This window comes from Larimichthys crocea, chromosome XVIII (genome assembly GCF_000972845.2).
Source record: "Larimichthys crocea isolate SSNF chromosome XVIII, L_crocea_2.0, whole genome shotgun sequence".
NCBI lineage: Eukaryota > Metazoa > Chordata > Actinopteri > Sciaenidae > Larimichthys > Larimichthys crocea.
Genome location: NC_040028.1, coordinates 7769745 through 7791450, shown reverse-complemented (window position 1 = coordinate 7791450; position 21706 = coordinate 7769745). Strand labels below are relative to the sequence as shown.

The window sequence follows — 21706 nt, the reverse complement described above, 5'->3', positions numbered from 1 at the left end:
GAACAGTTTGACAATGGCGGTCTAGTTTTAATCAGGCTCATCTATTACTGCAAGCTAGATTCTAATAAAATTGAGCATGCTGCATTTTGATAGAGCAGAGTGGGGCTTAATGAATATTTAGTCAGACCAATACATAACCTTTTAAAAGAATGAATGTTTATTATAATTTATTACTGATTTATTATGTGCTTGTGTGCACCAAAACACTGAGTGATGAAATTCTCAGTTTTCATCACTCTGCTTCCCAAAATGAATCTGTCACTGGAAACTAGAAAAATACTTTTAGGGCTCTGTTTATTGAATTGAACTCTTATTAAACATCAATTGTGGATACCAGAGGACAACAGGAAGACAGAAAGGAAGCCATGCAACAGAGGTTACCAGCTGGAAATATATGACAATGGTCGAGGCAACCTAAGAACAGCCTCAGAGCTGCATCGCTGCGGCTGTAGACTGTTGTTATAAATGACCTTGCTGTTTACGGCATTATACAATCATTCAAACAAAAGAAGTAGCAAAGTCCTATATGCACAACAGTGTGTGTCCATGTGCAGAAGAGAATGAGAGAGCGAGAGAGACAGCTGTTTACTTTGATCTCTCAGTGAGTATCTTGTATACTTCATCAGTTCATTCCCATGAGTGTGAAGCTTGGGTGAAAAATACTTTTCAACCCACTTTGTCTTCAGAGGTTTTAGGAACAATTGTTCTGAATTGTACAAAGGCCGGCACCCTGTGATCTGAGAGCACGTAGGTGGCACACGGAGAACATCGAGGTCGAATAGATAAGATAGTGCAAGCTTACGTAATTGATAAATAGACTTTGAAGTTCTGTCTGGCTTGAACTCTGAGTGAGGACAAAATCATGTATTATGATGTGTTTGTAGTTGAAATTCTCTGTGACAGTATTTTTAATACAAGATGAAGGTTTAATGTTTCGAAAAAGAAAATAGGAAGTTGCAATAAAAGGTGGTGAAAATATGATGTATTCTGTATTCTGCATTTCATCAAATGAACAACACAGGAACAGATTGATCTACAAATTCTTTTGTTCTGTTAAAAGCTAATGGCGATTCTTTATTTCGTGGACTGTACAGATCAAATTAAGAAAAAAGAAAAAACTCTTTTACTTTTACTTGAGTAGAATGGCTGCAGTCTCCAGGTAAAGCTGAAAAGATATGACAAAGTCCTAAAACAAGGTCAGTCTGAGGGCTCATCAGTTGAGATATGAAGATCACAGTGTCCCGAGGATTCACAGAGGTCCTTGAGAAATATTCACCATGCACATGTCTAAAAATGGATATTGTTATGGTCTTTTATCTAAACAACTACACTATGGACCACTGGCTACTAAATCATATCTGACTAAAAACTCCTCCCGGGATTCACTCCCAAGATTAAAACCTTATCAGATGAGGTCTGTGTCCTAATTACAGTCTAATTTGGGTTCCTGGCCTAATTCCTGTCTGACATTATAACAACTGGGAAATCTGGAAGTCATGGACAAGCCAAGAGACATGGCATTCCCTTCACCCTCTCCTTGAAATTAAACCATACAGTCTTATCCCAAACTGACCACCATCTGTTGTGAAAGTATAGTCTTTCCTGCTGAAAATATCAAAGCGTGCTAAAATCTCTTTAGGCATTACAGCCTATTACAGGCATTGTTTTCCATACAGTGAGAGTTTTCTCATCTTGCTGATGCTTGAGTAAATATTGTCAGATTTTATTCCTGTCAAAGTTACCTTTTTATTTGTGTAGTGATGCAGAAGTGCAGCATCGTACTGTGTTGATATGCAACAAAAAGATGTATCTGTGACAAAAGTCAAACTGACATGATGGATTGCTCAAAGCAACAATGTGTAACTTTTCTACCATAAAATAACTGATTTTAAATCATTTTAATGCTACATTCACGTGTAATCAGGTGAATGGTGTGTCTTTCATTCCCTGTGGCCTATGGCTGTTTCTGCACAAGAGGTACATAACACAGACTAAAGTGATGGGCAGTAAAGCAAACAGTGTTTGTACCACAGGCATTTTGGACCAATGGGATGGAGGATTTTTGGCTTGGGGTGAAGGAAAAACCGACAGGGAGTGGAGCCAGTGGTGCCTGGTTCTGGAGCAATATAATCCGACTCAACAGCTTCTATAGATATAGTTACAAGAAGAGGATGTTGAGCTAAGCTAAGAAGAGAAAATGAAAGAGTGACCAAGCAAAAGAGTAAATCTGAGACTGACATTAAGTCATTCGCAAGAGCTTTGTGAAATAAAAGACTTGAAAGAGCTGGGCTTTGTGCTGTTGGACATGGAAACAATATTTGCTGGCTGCTATGTCTTGTGTTGTTGAAAATGACAGACTTATGTTTGTCTGTTTGTAAAGTTGTTGACTCACTGGTTTATGTCAAGTAATATAATCGTGACAAAAAAAGTGTAGATCTGTCCATATATTACACTCAGAAACTGGGCCACTGCGCTAGATCACAAAAAACTAGTAATTTCTAGGCAATGTTGCTTTTAGTCAAGCGAGTTTTAAGTGCAGCACATTCATACAGTACCACAGTACAGCTAATATAAACCACTGGCTCAGTCGTCTAGCTTTCTTTCTACCTCCCCCTCTTCCATTTTAATGCCATCAATGTGTTTTTCTTCTAATATCCACCAGATTCTACCATTCAGCAGATGCATTTTTCCACTTTACCTCATCTGCCCTGCTTTCCCCTCATCCCTAACCTGACCTTTCCCACATCCCACTACAGTTCCCACTGTTGCCTGACCCTCTGTCTGATGCTTGGACTGCCTAACCTTATTTTGATGTGTTTGTCTGTTTGGACTGCCTTTCTGGCTTAGATGATTGCCTGCCTTGTAACACTGCAATGTATCCCATTAAACCACCACAGGTCTTATCTCATCGCATTCTTCCATATTTCATTTGATTAAAGAGAACACATCTAATGTGATAATTTGCCCACTATTCTTGGTGCATTTGACTAGCTTTGTATTAAACCAGTTACATGTTTGTTTACTTGTCTGTGTAGCTCAAACAACAGATTACAATTATTATCATCTTGTTAGTCATAGTTATACATTGTACAGTTGCAGATTACATTTAGGAAAGCAGTTTGACTATATTATAGAAATGTTTGTGCAAGATTTAATGAAATTTGTGTGCTAGTCAATAGCTAGTTTTTCCTCACACACGCTGATTAAATGTAATATAGGTGCAATATCTAAATAGCAATATTAAATCAATCTATCTATCTATCTATCTATCTATCTATCTATCTATATATATATATATATATATATATATATAATCTTCATTGTGCATTATATATCTATATATTATATAATTTCATTATGCATTTGTTTACATTTGTAAATATGCAGTAGTAATCTACTTTGTGTGTTTAAATTACTTAGCAGTCCTTAAAAGACTGTGTTGGCATTGGACTGATGTGGATTTGCTCTGGTGTCTTGGCCCTCCTTCAAACCAGGCTGTGGGAGGGTTTTTCTTCTTGCAGCCTGCAGATCTCTCTCGGATACACTCACTCCTGCACTCCGGACCTACGTGTAAGTGTAAAACGTCGCGTTTCTGTCTCATGCACAGCACAATGCACAATGAATACGAAGCAGAACAAGGACTGTAATGTTCAGTGAGCAAACGACAACTGCGATGGGCTGTAAACACGTCGAAGGAATCGAGGGGCTCTTTATTATTCTGTGTGACGGCTGCTTTCTGTTTCCGCTTTGCTTGGAGACATTTCTCTAAACACACGGGCGGATCTCACATGGTTGCGTAGACGTGACTCAGCAGGTGCAGACACGGTGAATAATAACATTCAGACTGAAGTTCGCTTCATGACTTGTGGATATTCGAGCAACAGGTTTAAACCCACTGAGGGCAGCAGAAGCCTGTGATGACTGAAAAATAAATAATCAATCTGCAGAGGCTGACTAAAGATAGACTAGACTAAAGATAAACTAAAGTACAATGCAAAATGTGGAAATGAAACCTAGTATGAATTCATTTGAATATAACAAACAATATTAGAATGAGAAATATGACAGTTCATTGTCTGCATGTGGTGGTTTGAAGTTTTTAAAATGTGGAAAATGTATCCATTACACCTATTAACATTACATTACATAACTATATTGTATTTTTCCTTTGAGAAAAATGTTTTTATGAGGAGTTTACTTATATAACTTTAAATTGGAGAGCCCCTGGTCAAGCCAGGTGCAGAAACTGCATGTCATGTTTCTTTGTGTTTTTGTCAGACTCCCCTTGCGTCAGTGAGATCCTGTGACCTTTCAGCTGAAATAGTTAGAACTTGATCTTTAACAACAAAGAAAAGTTAACAACAAAGAAAATATTTGAGTAACTTTGTTTATTTGTTCGTCTCCCACTGGAATTTCCTGCACAATAATGACACACACATTCTGCAGATTACTATTTCAACCTCAATAGCTGTTGGTAGAAATATTTGCTCACTATTTGTTTTTGTTTTTTTTGCCAGATAACTTGCCATGGAGTCTTCACTGAAGTGTCTGGTTAATGACGATAGCAGGTACCAGGAATCCTTCAAGCTTTTTCTGGAGCGTTCCTCTGAGCATAAATGTATGCAGGACTTCATCCACAATCTGCTGCCAGATGTACTGGCTAGGTAATCTTCCAAACACACACACACACTTATGAGTAAAGCTACATGCCCACAATAGACAACAGTACAGTTCAATATAATATATTACAATAGAACAGTTGATAGCTATCAAAGCAATACTGTAGTGGTATAGTCTAAACAGAGGTTAAAGGGAAAAAACAGTTAGTGAGAACATAGTGTTGCCCATACATAGTCTATTATTGCATATTTTATTTTTCAAGTTTTAAATGTTCAGCTCAGTACATTATAAACAAATGAATCCTTTATAGTTTGTGTATGAAATTGAATAACTGCCAGTATATCGTATTAAAACTCTGAAACATTGGTATTGGTCTGAGAAGGCTGGAAAATCTAGTGAACATATAACTTGTTTTATAACATGATTGTTGATGATTAACTAGATTACCATTAACCTTTAAGCAGCCAAGAGAGGAAAACTGAACAGATTTCAGTAGAGTATGTAGTAACTTAATCAGTAGATGACAGCGCACTGGGAAAAAGAAGCACAGCATGACAAATTATCCTGACGGTCATTATTTCAACACAGAACTTTATGGTGCATTGTTCTAACAATGTTATCCATGTGCTGACAGTGAGTTTATGCCTCATTAGCTACTAGGTGGTAAACATTTATCTATGAAAACATGCAATGCAAGAGAAAGGTGATATAGGTATTACATAAAAAAAGAAAAGAAAGGGTATGTACCACCTCAACTAATTAAATATGTCACATAATCCCGAAGCAGAATATAACCCTGATTCAAAAAAAGTTGTAATGCTGTGTAAAATGGAAATGTTCAGATGTTAAAGCAACAATGTGTAGGAATTTATATTTTTGCCATTTTGCGTTCCCAGTGTGAGTGTTGTCTCTGACACCACTGCCAAATATTGACAGTTGTACATGTGTATTTGTTCTGGTTATATTATGCTAAAAAAAAAATTAGAGAGTCAACAACTTTGCTTAACATCCAAACAGCAAGCAAGTCCAACAACACAAGACAGCTAATATTACCTGCCAGTCCAACATCAAGAAGCTCAGCTCAGCGTCCGTCTTTCAACCTTTTATTTCATGAAGCTCTCGCCAACAACTACTGTAAGAGTCAGTCCCAGATTTACTTTCCCTCTGGTAACTTCTTAGCTTTCTTAGTGTTCTTAGCTTCCTTCAGTGTCCTCTTTGGTCTTTTTTTACCTCTGTCATTATGTCTATAGAGGCTCCTGTGCCCGATTACATTGCCTGCTTGCCCATCCCTAGTTCTGGCGCAACTCCAACGCAACTCCATCAGCATTTGTCTGTGCCACAGGCCTGAAAACCTCCTCTTCCCAGTTGTCCAAAATGCCTGTGGTACAACAGTCCCCTGGTGTGCTCTAACCTCACATGAAGTATATTAGAGGGAAAACAGCAAATACTTCAAGATTGTAAGACACAAAGAGAAAGCCAGATATCAAATATCAACAACATCCGGAAAATGACTTCTCTACGCCTATTCAGAAATCATGGACAGTATGTCTTCAGGCTACATTTACGTTTTATAAAACTGTTTTGGAATCGGGGTTGTAGATCAAGCAGCTAAACACGATGTATGTGTATGTGTGTATGACAATAAGTGTGTTTTATCGAAATGTTTCCTCTTTACCATTCTTTCTTTTCTCCTCTTCAAATTTTTCCTGTTAATATAAGCTCAGGCTGCAGAGAAATAAACTCCCTGCTCCCTGTGGCTGTCTATGAAGCAGATCAGAGAGGAATCTGGAGATATATAACTCACAAGTTAATTAAAAAGTGCAATGGTGTTAAAAATCAGACAGTGACTGACAGAACGTGTCATAGCAACAATCAAAGCCTCGTTATTGGAAATATCTCAGTTGCTAGATTAGAACATCTCACACACCCAAGTGTCAGGCAGAAGTGACAGTTACAAGACCCAAAATGTGACCCACATTTGGCAGGTTGGAGGATGTAAATTTCCAGACTTGAATGTTCTGAAGACTTCTGAAGCGTTTTTTGTTTTTTTTTCTGCTCTCTCCTCAGCATTGGAGATGGAAAATCCCATCTAAATGTCATTGGAGTTGGAAGTGGAGCTGGTAAGAGCACACGCTATAAGACACTTTCACTGCTGAACTTACCCTATGTGCTATGTGACACAGTAAATAGCACTGTCAGACACCGAGGGTGAGGAGGCGTTGTTGAATCAGCCTGCTGTAACTGTTCCTATTGCTGTGCTGTCATTTATGGCTGCAGCAGTAAAAACCTTTGCCCTTATTGTAGGTGTCAAGGGTTTGCATCTGTCGAGATGTCAGATTAATCTTAAATTTTAGTCTTAGACACAGTGACCTCACCAGTCCTTGATTTTACTGGTTCTCCAGTACCTATGATACAGCGAGGTTAATTTGTTTCAGAGCAAACCCATGACCTGCCCATCAGTGCTATTACTCTTCGCTTATGCCGATCGTTTTAATTTACCTGAGCTGTCATGTCGGTATCATAATGGAGTGATCTTTCAGATTCTCTAATGGACTGTAAAGCCTATTAAAATAACTATAAACTCCCCCGCAAGGTGTTATTCAATCTAATCAGAAGGATTCAGTGCCTGCTCTGATCTGCTTCTTTACTTAAATTTATCCTTTTATACATAGCTATGTGTCAGCCTCAATAAGAATAAGAACAAAATCACCTGCCCGTGGCTAAATGAGATCGAAAGGAATATCACAGTGTTCACACACTGGGTTTGAATGTTTTTTTGAGTTGAAGTAGCTGTTTCCTGCTTAAACTTTAAAATTAGAGAACAGTGATGACTAAATGTACTTGAATACCTTTTGTTGCTGAACAGTTTGGGCACTATGGGGGAATATTAGGTCAAAATTTCATTTACAAAAAAATTTCAATTTTTTTTTTCAATATAAAATCTCTGTTGGTGCCTGTAGGTGAGATTGACCTTGAGATGCTCTCCGAGCTTCATCTGAAGCACCCAGAGGTGACAGTGGATAACGAGGTGGTGGAGCCTAGTGCCCAGCAGCTACATAACTACAGAGGTACTGCCTACACTTATCTCGCATACCACAAATTTATACTGTGTCTGTGTATTCATATGCGCCCCCAAAATATGTCAATATTTAATTTAACAGCAAATAATAGATATGCTGTACATTACTTTTCACTGTATTTTTAATGCAGAGAATACATTTTAAGCTGCCCACGGCCTTCAAACCGACACATGATGTGATGCAGTTATTCATGTATTAGCAGGAGCATAGTCCCTTGACCATCAGTTTGAGATTCAAGCCTTCATGTCAGCAAGTATCCACCTTTCAAAAGTGTCTTTGAGTTAAACATTGAATCCCACCCAGCTGCAAGTCTGCTGCTCTGTGACCAGAAGTTTTACATACTTCTAGTGCTGCTACCATCTGTATTATTCACACATACCGAAAATATATTATAAAGATACAATGCATGTTGTAGGTAGAGTGGTTAGCCGTGTTCTTTTGATGAGGGTGGAGTTTCTGTAGGTGTCTCTCTCATTTTTAGTATGTACTGACACACATCTTTGCCACTTGTTTTCATAAATTTGTTGCAAAGCAGGTTTGACTCTTTTTTTAATTCAAAACTTGCCCATCCTTGCCTCACATTAAAGCTCATAGAAAAGTCATTGCTGTGTGGGTTTTCATAAGACAGCTGAAACAAAATCAGTTTTATAGCAATCATTTTAACAAGCTAAATGTATAACAATATACACATGTGACATGTAATGCTATATATGTACTGACTTACTGCTGTCAGTCTCGCACAGACAAATCAGAATGTTTCAGTGCGTTGCACTCACACATGCTCAGATTCTTTTGCTTCGAAACAAATATATATATAATCTCTATAATCTGGTTAATTAGTACAGTCACATGAATTCTAAATAAACACATAAAAACCCTGTTTTGTTTGTGTGTGTTGATGCAGTTTTGGTGTCACGGAAACCAGATTTAGATTACATCAAATTTAACTGGAACAAGATGACTTCCGGTGAGTTTGAGGAAAACTGGAAAGTGAAAAAGATGACTAAGAAGGCTGACTTCATTCACATGATACAGGTTGGTGTTGCCAAAGTCGTGCTTCTGGCTCATAGACTTCATTTTTGACACATCTAGGTCATATTCATTTGGCGCCACATCACAACAATTAATCCCATTAGAACATCTGTCTAGTATAGCGTTATAATTAGGTGCTCTATGAATCCAGTTACCAGCTCATTATCTGTGGTGAAATCAACAGATGCTGTATTATGTGAAGGATCCTGAAGCTACCATCAACTTCTTCCACAGTCTCCTCAACAAGAACGGGAAGCTTCTTATCATTCTCGTGTCTGGTAAGTGAATGGATGGAATAGATTGTAATTATTTGACAGATCTTTTTCTTTTCTCTGGTTAGCTGTATATACATGTAGTGATGAAAATTGGTTTAACAACATTTCTAAAATACTATTATTGTGGTGATTAGGGTTGATTATAAACATAAAACATATAACCTTTATATATGGAGATCGTTATGCTGACATTTAAACTTATTTTTATCATATTATACATAATTATAATTTTATTTTTGTAAGTAGCAAGATATTCCCTCTGTTGATTGATGCTAGCGGCTTGGGCAGAAGCTGGTAATGTCGTTTAGTCAACCACTTTGGCCCAGACTGAAATATATCAACAAAACTAGAGGGTTCTCCATGAAATAACATTTCCTCTGGCGCCACCAACATATCAAGTTTTTATTTATCCAGTGAAACATTCATTAGATGGATTGTCCCAAAATTCTGTACAGATGTTGTCAAATGATGTATGCTAATGACTTTGCTGATCTTTTTGCTTTTCTGCTAGTGCCAGCATGAGGTTGGCATTTGTGGTTTTGAAGTGAAATGTTAAAATATTGAATGGATTGTCATAAAACTAAGTTCACTCATTCATGAATTTTAATAACTTTGACCATCCCTTTACCTTTTTATCCAACTTCATCATCAGGTCAAAATAATTAATTGTCATAGAATTATGACTGCAGAACTAATGTCATTCTCATTAGTCTCTGGTGTGCTAACAAGCTAAACTAAGATGCTGAATATGGCAAATATACCTGCCAAGGGAAAAATTCCTTTATGGCGTTTAATAGTGCAAGCAGAAAACATTTTGACCCTGCGTGATCAGAGCCACAGTGGACAAAGGAATAAGGCAAACAAACATAGAGTCAACATAGAGAACAGGTTAAACAGGATTCATATCTAGTGCATACAAGGGTGGGAGTTGCCATAGCCGATGTCCAAATACGACAACGCATGTATTATAGCTATAAATTATTATGCAAACAAAAAAGACCACAGATATATCTTTTATGTTAAAATGATGAAAATAAGTACATTACACATACATCATTTTTCATCTACAGTATATTCTATTAAATACAACAACAACGTATTCAATGTTCAGACTGATAATATTTATTGTTTTTTGTTGTTGTTGTAAATATTCACATATTCTGAATTTGATACCTGCAACACATTGCAAAATATTGATGGAATTTGCTTATATTTACAAAGTTTTACAGAGTGTCTGCTGTATAGCAATGCATAGCAAAGAACCCTATTTCATCTAAACATTATACCTGTTTAGCATTTTCATTCTGAGTATATTTACATGATCTTCTTAGCATTTAGCCCAAAGCACCGATGTGCTCAAGTACAGTCTCACAGAGACACCAGCATGGCTGTAGACTCTTGTTTTTTTAATGTCATCTATTCCAGGTGAGAGTGGTTGGAGAAGGCTTTGGCAGACTTACAGGAGCCAGCTCTCTAACACAGAATTAAGTCAGTATGTGACAACTCAGGACGTCAAAGCCTTCCTGGAATCCAAAGGAGTGAGCTACCAGAACTATGAGCTGCCATCTCAAATGGATATCACCGAGTGCTTCACCGAGGGGGATGAGAAGGGAGAGCTGCTGCTTGATTTTCTCACTGAGGTGCTGAACTTCAGTAAGACGGCCCCACCTGACCTGAAAGCCGGTGTCTTGGAGTTACTTCGACACCCAGACTGTAGTGTAGAGTCCAATGGCAGGATTATCTTTAACAACAACCTTGGAGCAATCGTGATAGATCCCTTAAAGACAGGATGTTAATATAGTGAAATTGAAAGTGAAAAATGCAGTAGATTCATAACATAGTTGTTTATAGCTACTAAACTCTGTTTAAACAGAGTGATTGTTTCAAATTGAAGATTTTAGATTATGTGGAAAATGTCTTGTTTTACATGATCAGTCCTGCTTCCACACTAACTGAACCTGATCTCCAGGAAGTCTGTTTTGATTATACAGGAAGTTATTTTGTGTAGATACCAGTATTATTTATTAATTATGTATAATGTTCTAATCAAATTGGGCTAAATGAAAGTGTCTTATGCTTATTTTTATTTCATTGTCATGAGCCACCCAAACAAAATGTAAAGATCAGAATTTTCATCAGTTTCAGATTCTCCCGTCATGTCATTTTTATGGGCTACAGCTGGCTGGCTGTGCTGCCTTACCCATAACACTGCTGCTCACTGGATCACATTACTTAAAAATGAAATATAGAAATAAATGGAAAATTGGATGTATGGAATTTTTTGTCTTTACTTTTGACTGTCGATGATTTACATTTACATTACTTAGAGAACTTAAAAATGACAAACACATTTTAAAAAAACAAGACCGGTTTATGCTGCTCTTTCCGTAATACATAGCAGCTATTGTAGAATAAACATTTATCAAATTTAAAAAAAAAAAAACATATTTGTAGAAATATTTCAGCTCTAGTATATTATATGAATCACTTCTGGTTGATTTTTCTCCTAGTCAGATGGATTTTAATCAAACAGATATAAAATATGGTGGCTCAAGTTATTACAGCTCAAACATGCTAATCACACAATGGACTTTATGTAGTTGATGCTTCATTAAGTATTAATGTATTTCCAGGTTGATGACTGAAGTCTATTTTTCACTGATTCTGGGGCTCTAGTGTGGCACACAAATGCAAAATGAAACATCAACCAACCAAATACAGCAAGGTTTTTATATTAACTATGAAAACACTACAAAACCTTTATGTGATTATAAAAGCATGCCTGTTCAGCTTTACAACCTACATCTACATCATCACATAGTAAACACAGGGACAATGTTAGCTGCTGAACTCACTGTGTCCTCAGCCAAAAATGATTAGCACTGATATTTGAAGTGTTAGCACCATCTTGAGGGCAGCATTAGTAACTGTTTGTAAAAGACATGGGCGAGCATTACAAGGTTCAGATCTAGGTAAGTAAGTATATTATTCTCTAATGAGAATAATTGGAAATTTTAGTGCAGAAAGCTCCAGATAGCACCTCATATAGACCAGCAGAGGCAGCTACACATCATATTTTGGAAGTGTATGACAATGAGTTGATAAAAAAATATAAATAAATAAATAAGACTTTACCAATGCAGAATCTCCTGAACATCATTAAAAGATCATTACATGATGGATTTAGCATGTATACAACCAAATGTTTACTTTTAACATGTGCACATTATCTTTTTTCTTTTTGTCTTTTATTAAATATACAGTGCAAATTATATTATCTGATTTGAACATGAGTTGAAAAGACATGTACATGCAAGCATTTAATAGGACCACCTTACAAACAGGAGTCACTGCTGTCAGCACTGATGAATCCGACTTTGATATTCTACAAAGTCCACTATGAAGTTTTTGAACTCAAAGTTTAAGACCATTTCTAGGACATTTTTTACATGCCGGCCCTGTTGTGAATAAATCTATTTTGATCTAGATGTCCCGTTGCCCTTTTCCTGAAGGTAACAGGTCGAATAGTCAATGCGTGACATCTCACTGATGAAGTAAAGATCTATCTAAAAGGACACAGCAAGATGCATGATTGAAGATTTTTCACAGCCTAGCAATCCAAATGTTGTTTCTAATAATTCCTTACCAGATTTATTTATTCTTTGCAAAAGAGATCTTTCTGGTCTTCAGCAAAGCTTTTTTTCCCTTCCACATGCTGACCTATACTGATAAAATTTGGTACTGGTCATGGGACATTCATTTGGTTTGTTAGTGTTTGCACCTTGAGTTATGAATCAAGATGTAATCAGTGCAGTTCTGATGGCTGGGAGGAGAACTTACTTCATCCATCCATTATCTATAACCACTTATCCTCATCAGGGTCACAGTGGGGCTAGAGCCTATCCCAGCTGACTAAGGATGGGAGGATGAGAACTCCCTCACCCAGCAGATTCTGTAGTGCTCCAACTCGTGAGATAGCAGCATATCTGAACCATGAGCTGCTCAGGGGCCAGCCATAAAATGTCATGGCTCTGAGTTTTTGTGGTCAGGAGTTGAGTTGTGTGTTAAACGTTTGATTCAGTGTAATGCAATCTAATGCAATCAATAAGCTGCCTTCTGAAAGTTATTATAGAGTTTAATTAACACCCCTCCGGCACAGCCTGAACATCTAAATATTTACTGCACTGCTGCTGTACTAAATTGCATTTCATTGCACAAGTGTTTCTACTGTTGTTATTTTTTACAAACTACTTGAGAAATTTGATTGAAATGCAGTAAAAGTGTAGTTGGCATTTTGTAACATGCTCAATATTTTACCTCATATAGGTCTTTAACTGCATGGTGCAAAAGAAATAATCTTGGGGTCCTTGATGCAAGGACAGCCATGTCTGTCCCAAATGACTCCAATTTAACACAAGCAATCCATCCAATGATACAGATGAATTCATAAACATTCTAAGTTCTTAGAAGATGTAGTAAAATGGGATTGCATATAAGATATGCTTTACCATTTTTCTATAAATGGCTGTATGCTTTGTCATAAACTACGATATGTCTGAAACTCAAATTAAATTCAGTTTGTAGTCGGAAATCAACTGTGTGCCGTCATACAAATGTTGACGGTGACGGTAAGATGTCCTGCAGAGATCTCTTTCTATACAGCAACAGGATAATATGTGCTATACAGTCTATAATTGGAGGTTTGTGTATGTATATAAGTATTATAATACTCTTATACTTTGTGTATTATAAAATAGTAAAAACGGCTGCTGGTAAATGTTCAAATACATATTGCTGAGGTGACTAACTCTAGTGTAATTTGCACAATGGCAAAGACCCATGAGTACAAGAGTCTTTATTTTTGTCTGATTTATCTTTAAAGACACAGATTTTGTGTTGCATTACAATACCATAATATACTGTATACATCATATTATTTATCCATCCCTGTGATTTTTTATGGATATGCAGACCTAGATCAAAAACACTCAACCCAACTTATCCTATACAGGTTCAGACAGGGCTGGAGCCAATCCTCGCTCACATTTAGAATTGGACACTGAATAGCCCTGCAGTGTATCACAGGGCTAACACACATTAACATTCATACCAGAGTCATCAGTTCACCTAATTTACATGGGTTTGGACTGTGGGGTCAAACTAGAGTGTCCTGAGAATAGGCTTCAGCCGGTCTAAACCTTATTGTTAAGTAGCAATGCAGGTTTGTTTTTTATTAAAACCATAAAGTTATACCTCAAGTTCGCTTGTTAGAAATGATCAGAAGATTTGTATTCCAGAATTATGCAAGAGCTGCGGAATCAATCTATATCCTATCCTATGAGATCCTAACAAATCCTTAGTTAGTTCGCATCCACAGTAACTCCTAAACACTGCTTCTAAATAACTCATGCATGAATAAATACATGCATGCATAGGAATTCGACAGCACAGCTGTGGTTGGTGCTGGTGTCCGGGCAAAGTTCATCTTTCAAGAATCACGAAACAAAACTCATGGGAGGACAGCCAGTCAGTGTGAATGGGGAGAGTTACAAAAATTTCAAGAATTACGTAACAAAACTCATGGGAGGAGAGCCAGTCAGTGTGGGAGGGGAGAGTTACTCAACTCAACGCAACTTAAGAGCGGGAGAACAACAGACTCTCTGTCTTTACTCTCCACACACTCAAGGTAACTGAATATTTATAATGTACAATTGATTTACATTTTATAGAGTTACCTTTTGTGCATGCATAAATCATTGCTATCTGTCTGATTTTGAACCACTGTGTTTAATGCATTGCAGGAATCTGCCATGGCTGAGCAAACCTGTTATGAGGGCAGTGCTGTCCAAAGCTTTCAGTTCTACCTAGAACATTCAGGAGAACACAAGGCTATTCTCCAGCATATTCCAGACATCCTGCCTGGAGAATTTAAAAGGTATAGACGGTAGAAGAAGAAAAGCAAGGAGTGCTACACTCTACTTCTTTTTTATCTTCCATTTTTACTAATTAACCACACTCAGTAGAGGTTGCAGATACCTTCTTTATATCTTTCTGTGCATTATGCAGACATAGGATGATTTAGCTATTTGACTGAGTTCTCACTTTATGACTTTTCTCAAAAGTGGAGATGTTGCATGTAATTTCAGGCCGGTACAAAGCTGGCAGCTTCAGTGTGTGTGCAACCGTTATGCCTGTTCTGCTGGTCCAAAGTCAATTTTTGTGCTTGTGTACATTTTCTATGACCCTGATAACACAGGCCTGGCAACATTGGGCAATTTAATTACCATTCAGTGACATATTGACTTTGACAAAACAATTTACTACATATTTTAGGTCTGCACTGTGTTAGAGTAATGATTGATTCTTACAAACAATGCCAACCACCACTGCTTGTAGAATGTTGTGCACTGTCCTGTGGATGTTAAAATGCTAACAGATATATTTCAGTTATTGTGTACTATTGGGTAATAAAAATGTATTCATTTTAACCTTTTCAATTTTAAATATGTTTTGAAATCATTTGTTTTCATCTATCATGTGTTTATGCAGAATTGCAGCTGATAAGAGCAGCCTGGATGTTATGGGTGTTGGGAGTGGTGGAGGTATGTGATGAGAGATAGCTGCTGCTGGTACTAACACATGTTGCTGAGGGGACTGACTATAGTGGCATTTACACAATGGCAAAGATTCATGAGTACAAGAGATTTTATTTTTGTGTGATTTTCACATTTTTAATAATAGACCAGAGGAGTGAGAGGTAAAACAATGTGGTTTCTTAATAACAACGTACTGTCTAAACATAAATAAACACAAATGCATATTATATTTAAAGCGTAATCCTCAATATTTTTATTGCAGGGCCTTAGAAGACCTTGTACAGGCTGTAATTGTACCACGCCTTTTAATATATTATCTGTTGAGGAGGTGGGTTTTTTTTCTGTGCAATATAAATGCAAAAAAGAATCTGAATCTTATCTCGACTGTCTCAATTTAACAAATCAAAGGAGAATCTTCGGAAGGTATCATCTTTTTAGAATGAAATTTCTTCTTTGTGTTGTCGTCTTGGCAAAGTTAATGAGGAAAATTTGTACTGAAAAGACAAACTTTGGGTATTTGTCTAAAGACAGACAAAAAAAAAAAAAAAGCTAAACTGTAAGTTATTGTGCAAGATACGTTGGTTCTGCATTTTTTTAACTGAGTATTATTACTTCATGTTGAATGTACTGAATCTTGCTGAACTAGCAGATCTGAGGGAGCACTGAGGTTAACGCAGGTTAGAGGAAGAATTTATGGTCAAAGCTCTTGCAGTGTGTTCACCACAGATGAACTGCTGAACTGCAGCGGCAACATCAAAGTCATTGTAGATAACACCCATTGAGAAAACCCTTCCTTTGTCTCTCTCTCTCTCACACACACACAGAAACTTGACCTACATATATTTGTTGACCTGAAATTCATTTTGAATATTTCAGAAGTGTTTGCATTATTGCAAACAAATACTTTTTGGATATGAAGTTTCCACATTGAAGTAGCATTACTTAGATGATTCTCGGTTTATTTCAGGGGAGGTCGATGTCAAGATACTCACCATGCTGCAGTCTACATTGCCTGCTGTCCCGATCACTGCTGACATAGTGGAGGGCAGCTCTGAGCTTACAGACAACTTCAGAGGTATCGACAGTTCAAACCACCATCATGTTCTATTTTTCTCTTTTCCCCTTTTCCTCTTTTCTCTGGGAAATAAAATCATTATTACTATCATCATTTTTAGTAGTAGTAGAAATGATTCTGCCTGTCATCATTATTTCAGCTGTCAATTTGTTGCTTTTTATATTTCCAAAGCTTCTAATCATCAAGCTGTACAGGATAACACAGAAATTGAAAGTGTATCTTTGTAACAGTTTGGTGTTTTGTTATATTAAATGTTCTCATGTCCAATGTATAGCTTTGGTAGCAAAGACCACCAACCTTCAGAAGATCCCATTTGTTTGGCACATCATGAGCAGTGAGGACTATGAGAGGCAAGTCAAAGCAAAGGGAGACATGAAGAGATTCAACTTCATACACATGATTCAGGTATTGAGACTTTACTTTTTGGACATTCAGTTGAGGTTCACGGCCTTGTTTCTGACCTCATCTCTCAGTGCTGTCCTGGATTATCATGAGTACTGTAAACTGTTGGTAAACTGTCAAAGTGTCTCACTCTCACTTAACAATGAGATTTTACGGAGCTAAGTTGCTGCTTGAATTCATTGGGGAGGCTCAGTAGAACCTTTTCTGGCAAACAACTGTACAATTTGGTTTTAGATTGGTGAGTGAAAACACTGTAAGGTTGCATGGAAGCAAATTAAAGTTTACAAAACTCTCTCCTTGACAGATGATCTACTATGTGGATAGCCTCGCTGATACAATCAAGTTCTACCACAGCCTCTTGAAGAACAACGGCACGTTAATGATCATCATTGAAACAGGTAAACTAGAATTTATACCCCCTTCTCTTTACTGAGGAGTGACAACATATATCAATCTGCATTTTACTTAATTTATCCATCATTTATTTATTTATTTGTTAAAAAAAAAAAAAAAAAACTCTCTCTTTTCTCTTAATGGATTTGTAAATCTCCTGCTGTCCAGCTGATGGTGGCTGGGACACCCTGTGGAAGACGTACAAGAAGGATCTCTGCGTCCACCCCATCACGGAGTACCGCTCATCAAGTGAGGTTATTGCCTGTGTGAAGAGCCAGGGTCTGAAGTATGAGGAGCACATCATTCCCAACAGCTTCGACATCACTGAGTGCTTCAATCCAGGCAGCCCGACTGGAGAACGTCTGCTGAATTACATGACAGCAAAAGACAACTTTAATGAGTCCTTCACTCCTGAGACCAGAGCAGGCATTTTAGACCTTCTCAAGAACAAGTGCAGCACTGAAAAAGATGGCAGGGTCCTCTTCAACAGTACTATGAGCTGCATACTCATTCATGCTTGAGAATGTGTTATGATATAATTCACACATTTGGATTTCTCTTCTTGCATTCACTTTACTCTGCCATTTGATTAAAAGTACACTTTATTTCTCTGGTGCAGAGATTAGGTTCGGTCTGTATGGGGCTTATATTCATCTCATTTACTCTGAAAATCGACCAATGTAATCAATAAAATAAAGCTTTTTGCTGTCCAGAAACAGAACTCCACTCACCTCTGTATCACCCATATGTTTAGGTATGCAGTTGTTTGCGAACAACTTTACAAAGCAGCATAAAAAATCAGTCAGTGTGTATGACGAGATTTAACTGACTCAGGTGTTTTTTTGTTTTTTTTTGTTTTTTACCAGTATGGGATGTTGGGTCAGGACAGGGACTTGGATTGATAAAACTTTGTGTCCTATTTTAAATTAAACCAATCAATCAATCATGCTTTTGTGACATGCTGATGCCAATAAATAAACGCAAAGTGGAAAAGGTGGGAAGTACCAGATGAACTAATGCATAGAAATCAAGAACCAATTCAGCAAGACCTAAAAACTATGTCAGTAAAATGATAAAAGTAAATATAAGTCTATTTCAAATAATTAACACAAGTATAAGAGAGGATGAGACTTAAACGTTTTGCAGTAAATGATGAGGCACCTTGAATAAAAGCTAAGGTAAAATGATCAGTCTTAAGCTCAAGTGGACTCTACCTGTATTGTTGTGGAGGTTCTACGTACAACTAGGAGTCCATCAGAATCTGAAGGACCTGCTAGGTACATAAGTAGCAAGTCTGGGAGGTAGGCTGCTACCAGGCCATTCAGTGATTCAAACAACAACTCATCAGCAGATCTTAAAAACAATTTTAAAACAAATGAGCAACCACTGGCTCGACTTTAACAGTGCCTTTAAAATATGAGTTCTGTGTCCATTCAAATAGTATGTGTATAAATGTGTAACATCATAGAGAGAGCTAGATTAGCAATAAAAAAAGAACACACTATGAAAATGTGAGCTTCCCCGTGATGCCGTTCACCTTTAGGCCAGCAGATGGTACTACATGCCTGATGATACAGGTGATCCTGTATCTGAGCTCTTTTGCAGTAACACCAGCAGATGGCACACTGATCTTACATTTAAACATGGCACCTAAGCAAGAGTGAGAACACCAACTTTTATTAAATCTAACCAAAACACAGACAAACACTTGGTGTGCAGAAAAGAAGTTCTTAGGGGACATTTTTTTTTATTTGCCTCCAGTATTTTCAGTTCACACTCAACAGCCTGATACACAGACACTTTTAACAGTAGCATGAACATATTTTGTGTCTGCGTTGGCTGCGCGTACACAAAACCACGTCAAACCGCTGAGCTCCTGTCTCAAGCTATCTAGAAAATGTATTCTGGCTGCTCATTTACCTCATTAGCTTTAATAGATCAGTAATTGAAATTCATCAGAAATTCTTGTCAGTGCACTCCCCCCTGATGTCAGTGGGCTTTCAGCACCTGCTCGGGCTCCATTACCGGGGGTCCTCGCTGGGCCCTCTCATACCACAAAGTGACAGAGCATTAGTCACTGAGATAATCAACCTCAAGACACAGTTTGGCGCTAATGCTCTTCAAGAACTATTTACTTCACATGCCAGTTGGTGTCTTATCAGAGAAGAAGTTCTCTAGCAAGATAAATGTGATGAAATGTTCGCGGATCACCTTGTTTTTAAGATGACTGATTACACTTGGAAGTGCTGAACAGCTGGATATTGTTCTACTGCATATTGTTATGCAATATAATTGTTAGCTACATATTGTTTTTATTTACTGCTTGATGACTGCTCATTAGCTTAGGGCATAATAACAAGCCATGTCTCCTTACTGTACATGCATTTACATTTCCCTATGAACTTCACCAGCGTTGTATTGTGCAGGTAAAATAGTGGCATGAGAATGAAATACTGAATTCATAAATACTTTTTTTCCACTGTCAGAGAGGTCAGACATTGCAGCTGTGCCAGAATGTTGACATAGTTGTGAGAAGTATCGGGTGAAAGCCTCCTCCAGAAAAGAAAGCAACTTTCTTCAGTCCATCTGGCCAGCTATCGGAGCTGAACCTCCAGCCTGCTCATCAGTGTGCCTTCGATCATCTTTAGTGTAATGAGGAAACAAGCCATGTGTTCAAAGTGTGAATATTATTATTATTTTGTCTTGACCTGAGTATACCTCAGCTATGTTTTTTGGTAGTCTGATATAGTGTCTTGTTTTACACTAGCAAAAAACTGACATGTATCGTATGTGTAATTTACGCAATGCTCCGTGTTTGTATGCCTAAACAGAAAGCTTGGTTTGAAATGTGACTTTCTGAGAGCAGCAGATGAGAAAAGTGTTTGCATTAAGTCTACTTGTTGCCTTTCAGTGCAGAGACTTTGTGCAGTGAAGGTACTTGAAGATACTTCAGGTAAGCCAAGGTTGTTGTAATTATCCCGGAATAAATTAAAACGAGTTCACAAAGGCAGTTTTTGCCATTAAGACATTAAAATCGACACCTTTTCAACACAGAGATATATATTTTTTAAACTTGCACAAACATTCTTTGTATCATCCTTTATAGCAGTTCACATCAACAACAGGTCAACAACATCTTGACACCAATTAACACCTACTGCACCGACCATATCACTACCAACATTTATAAAAATGCCCTATTATATTTACTGAGTGCTTTTCAGGGTATTCAAACACAACAACAGATTGGTGCTAAGTGAGAGCAATGCAGAGGGATCGGGCAGCTATGGAGAATGCACTGTTACCCCAGGTCTGGTGTTTGGTCCTGAGTTATAGAGACATGAGTTTGGCATCATAGGAGTGAAAGCCACAGGAAGGTGTGTTGGTGGTGGAGGTGGTTGGTGAGGTAGAAGGGGCCTGGTTATGCATTAACACAGTAATGTAATTTCAGCTAACAGATACCATGAAACTTTCCCAGTTGATTACTTACATGAAGCCAGTTACTTTATGTATCAGAGGTGTTTTGAAATGTTTGTACATGTAAATTTGGTGTTATCTAATTAAAAATCTGCTAATTTGAAATTAGACATTCACAGAACAGAAATATAAACATTTTCATATTAGAGTCAAGGGTTTTTACCTTAGAGGGGATTTGGGATATTCTTTTTCATTACTTCATAAATCTTCCATAAAAAAAACAAAAAACATATTCACCATGTTTTTATGAATAAAATCCGATATAAATCAGGCTTTGAATGATATATGAACAAAGCCCTCTTCAGAATATAAAGCTTCAGAATAAAGATAGGAAAAAAACTGGAAGGATGTAAGTGGAGATTTTTGCCACTATGGGTATGAGAAAAAAATATATTTGGGGAAAATAGCCTTTACCATAAATGATATTGCCATGAAACTTCTTTAGTTGATTAGTTACATTAAGTGTTATTTGTATTGCTTTGTATAAGTTTTATGAAATTTGAAAATGGTATGTTTTATCTTTTAGTAAAATCTACTCATGCAAATAGACAAAGTGTAATAAAATGTACATCTAATCTTTGTGCATCTTTTTTCCAGAATAGATTGAATAGATTGTTGATAGTTGATACAGCTGGATGTACTCAGTTGTTATAACAAATAACAACAAGTTGAAATGTATGTACCTGCTGCATTCATCATTTGTGAAATCGCTCCCTAATAATCTTTTATTTCCAAAGCTTATTAAAATAAATTGCC

General features: G+C 37.2%; 2 protein-coding genes across 5 annotated transcripts; both read left to right on the top strand.

Moving 5' to 3' along the window:
- The first annotated feature begins 530 nt into the window (after positions 1 to 530).
- Positions 531 to 11275, top strand: LOC104926342 (histamine N-methyltransferase). Of its 4 annotated transcripts, none has more exons than XM_010740177.3 (8): positions 531 to 601; positions 3424 to 3570; positions 4518 to 4664; positions 6688 to 6740; positions 7581 to 7688; positions 8605 to 8735; positions 8917 to 9010; positions 10433 to 11275. In XM_010740177.3, the coding sequence occupies exons 3-8, from the start codon at positions 4528 to 4530 to the stop codon at positions 10801 to 10803; spliced, it is 894 nt and encodes a 297-aa protein (XP_010738479.2). In that variant the 5' UTR covers positions 531 to 601; positions 3424 to 3570; positions 4518 to 4527; the 3' UTR covers positions 10804 to 11275. The 4 variants fall into 4 exon arrangements, with proteins under 4 accessions (XP_010738479.2, XP_027146481.1, XP_019124466.2 ...); XM_027290680.1 differs by having other exon boundaries at positions 584 to 601; positions 3495 to 3570; XM_019268921.2 differs by lacking the exons at positions 531 to 601; positions 3424 to 3570 and adding an exon at positions 3577 to 3814.
- A 3310-nt stretch (positions 11276 to 14585) lies between these two features.
- On the top strand, positions 14586 to 18293 carry LOC104926343 (histamine N-methyltransferase). The gene is made up of 7 exons (XM_010740179.3): positions 14586 to 14693; positions 14809 to 14942; positions 15557 to 15609; positions 16571 to 16678; positions 16953 to 17083; positions 17385 to 17478; positions 17642 to 18293. The coding sequence occupies exons 2-7, from the start codon at positions 14818 to 14820 to the stop codon at positions 17992 to 17994; spliced, it is 864 nt and encodes a 287-aa protein (XP_010738481.2). The 5' UTR covers positions 14586 to 14693; positions 14809 to 14817; the 3' UTR covers positions 17995 to 18293.
- The last annotated feature ends 3413 nt before the right edge of the window (positions 18294 to 21706 follow it).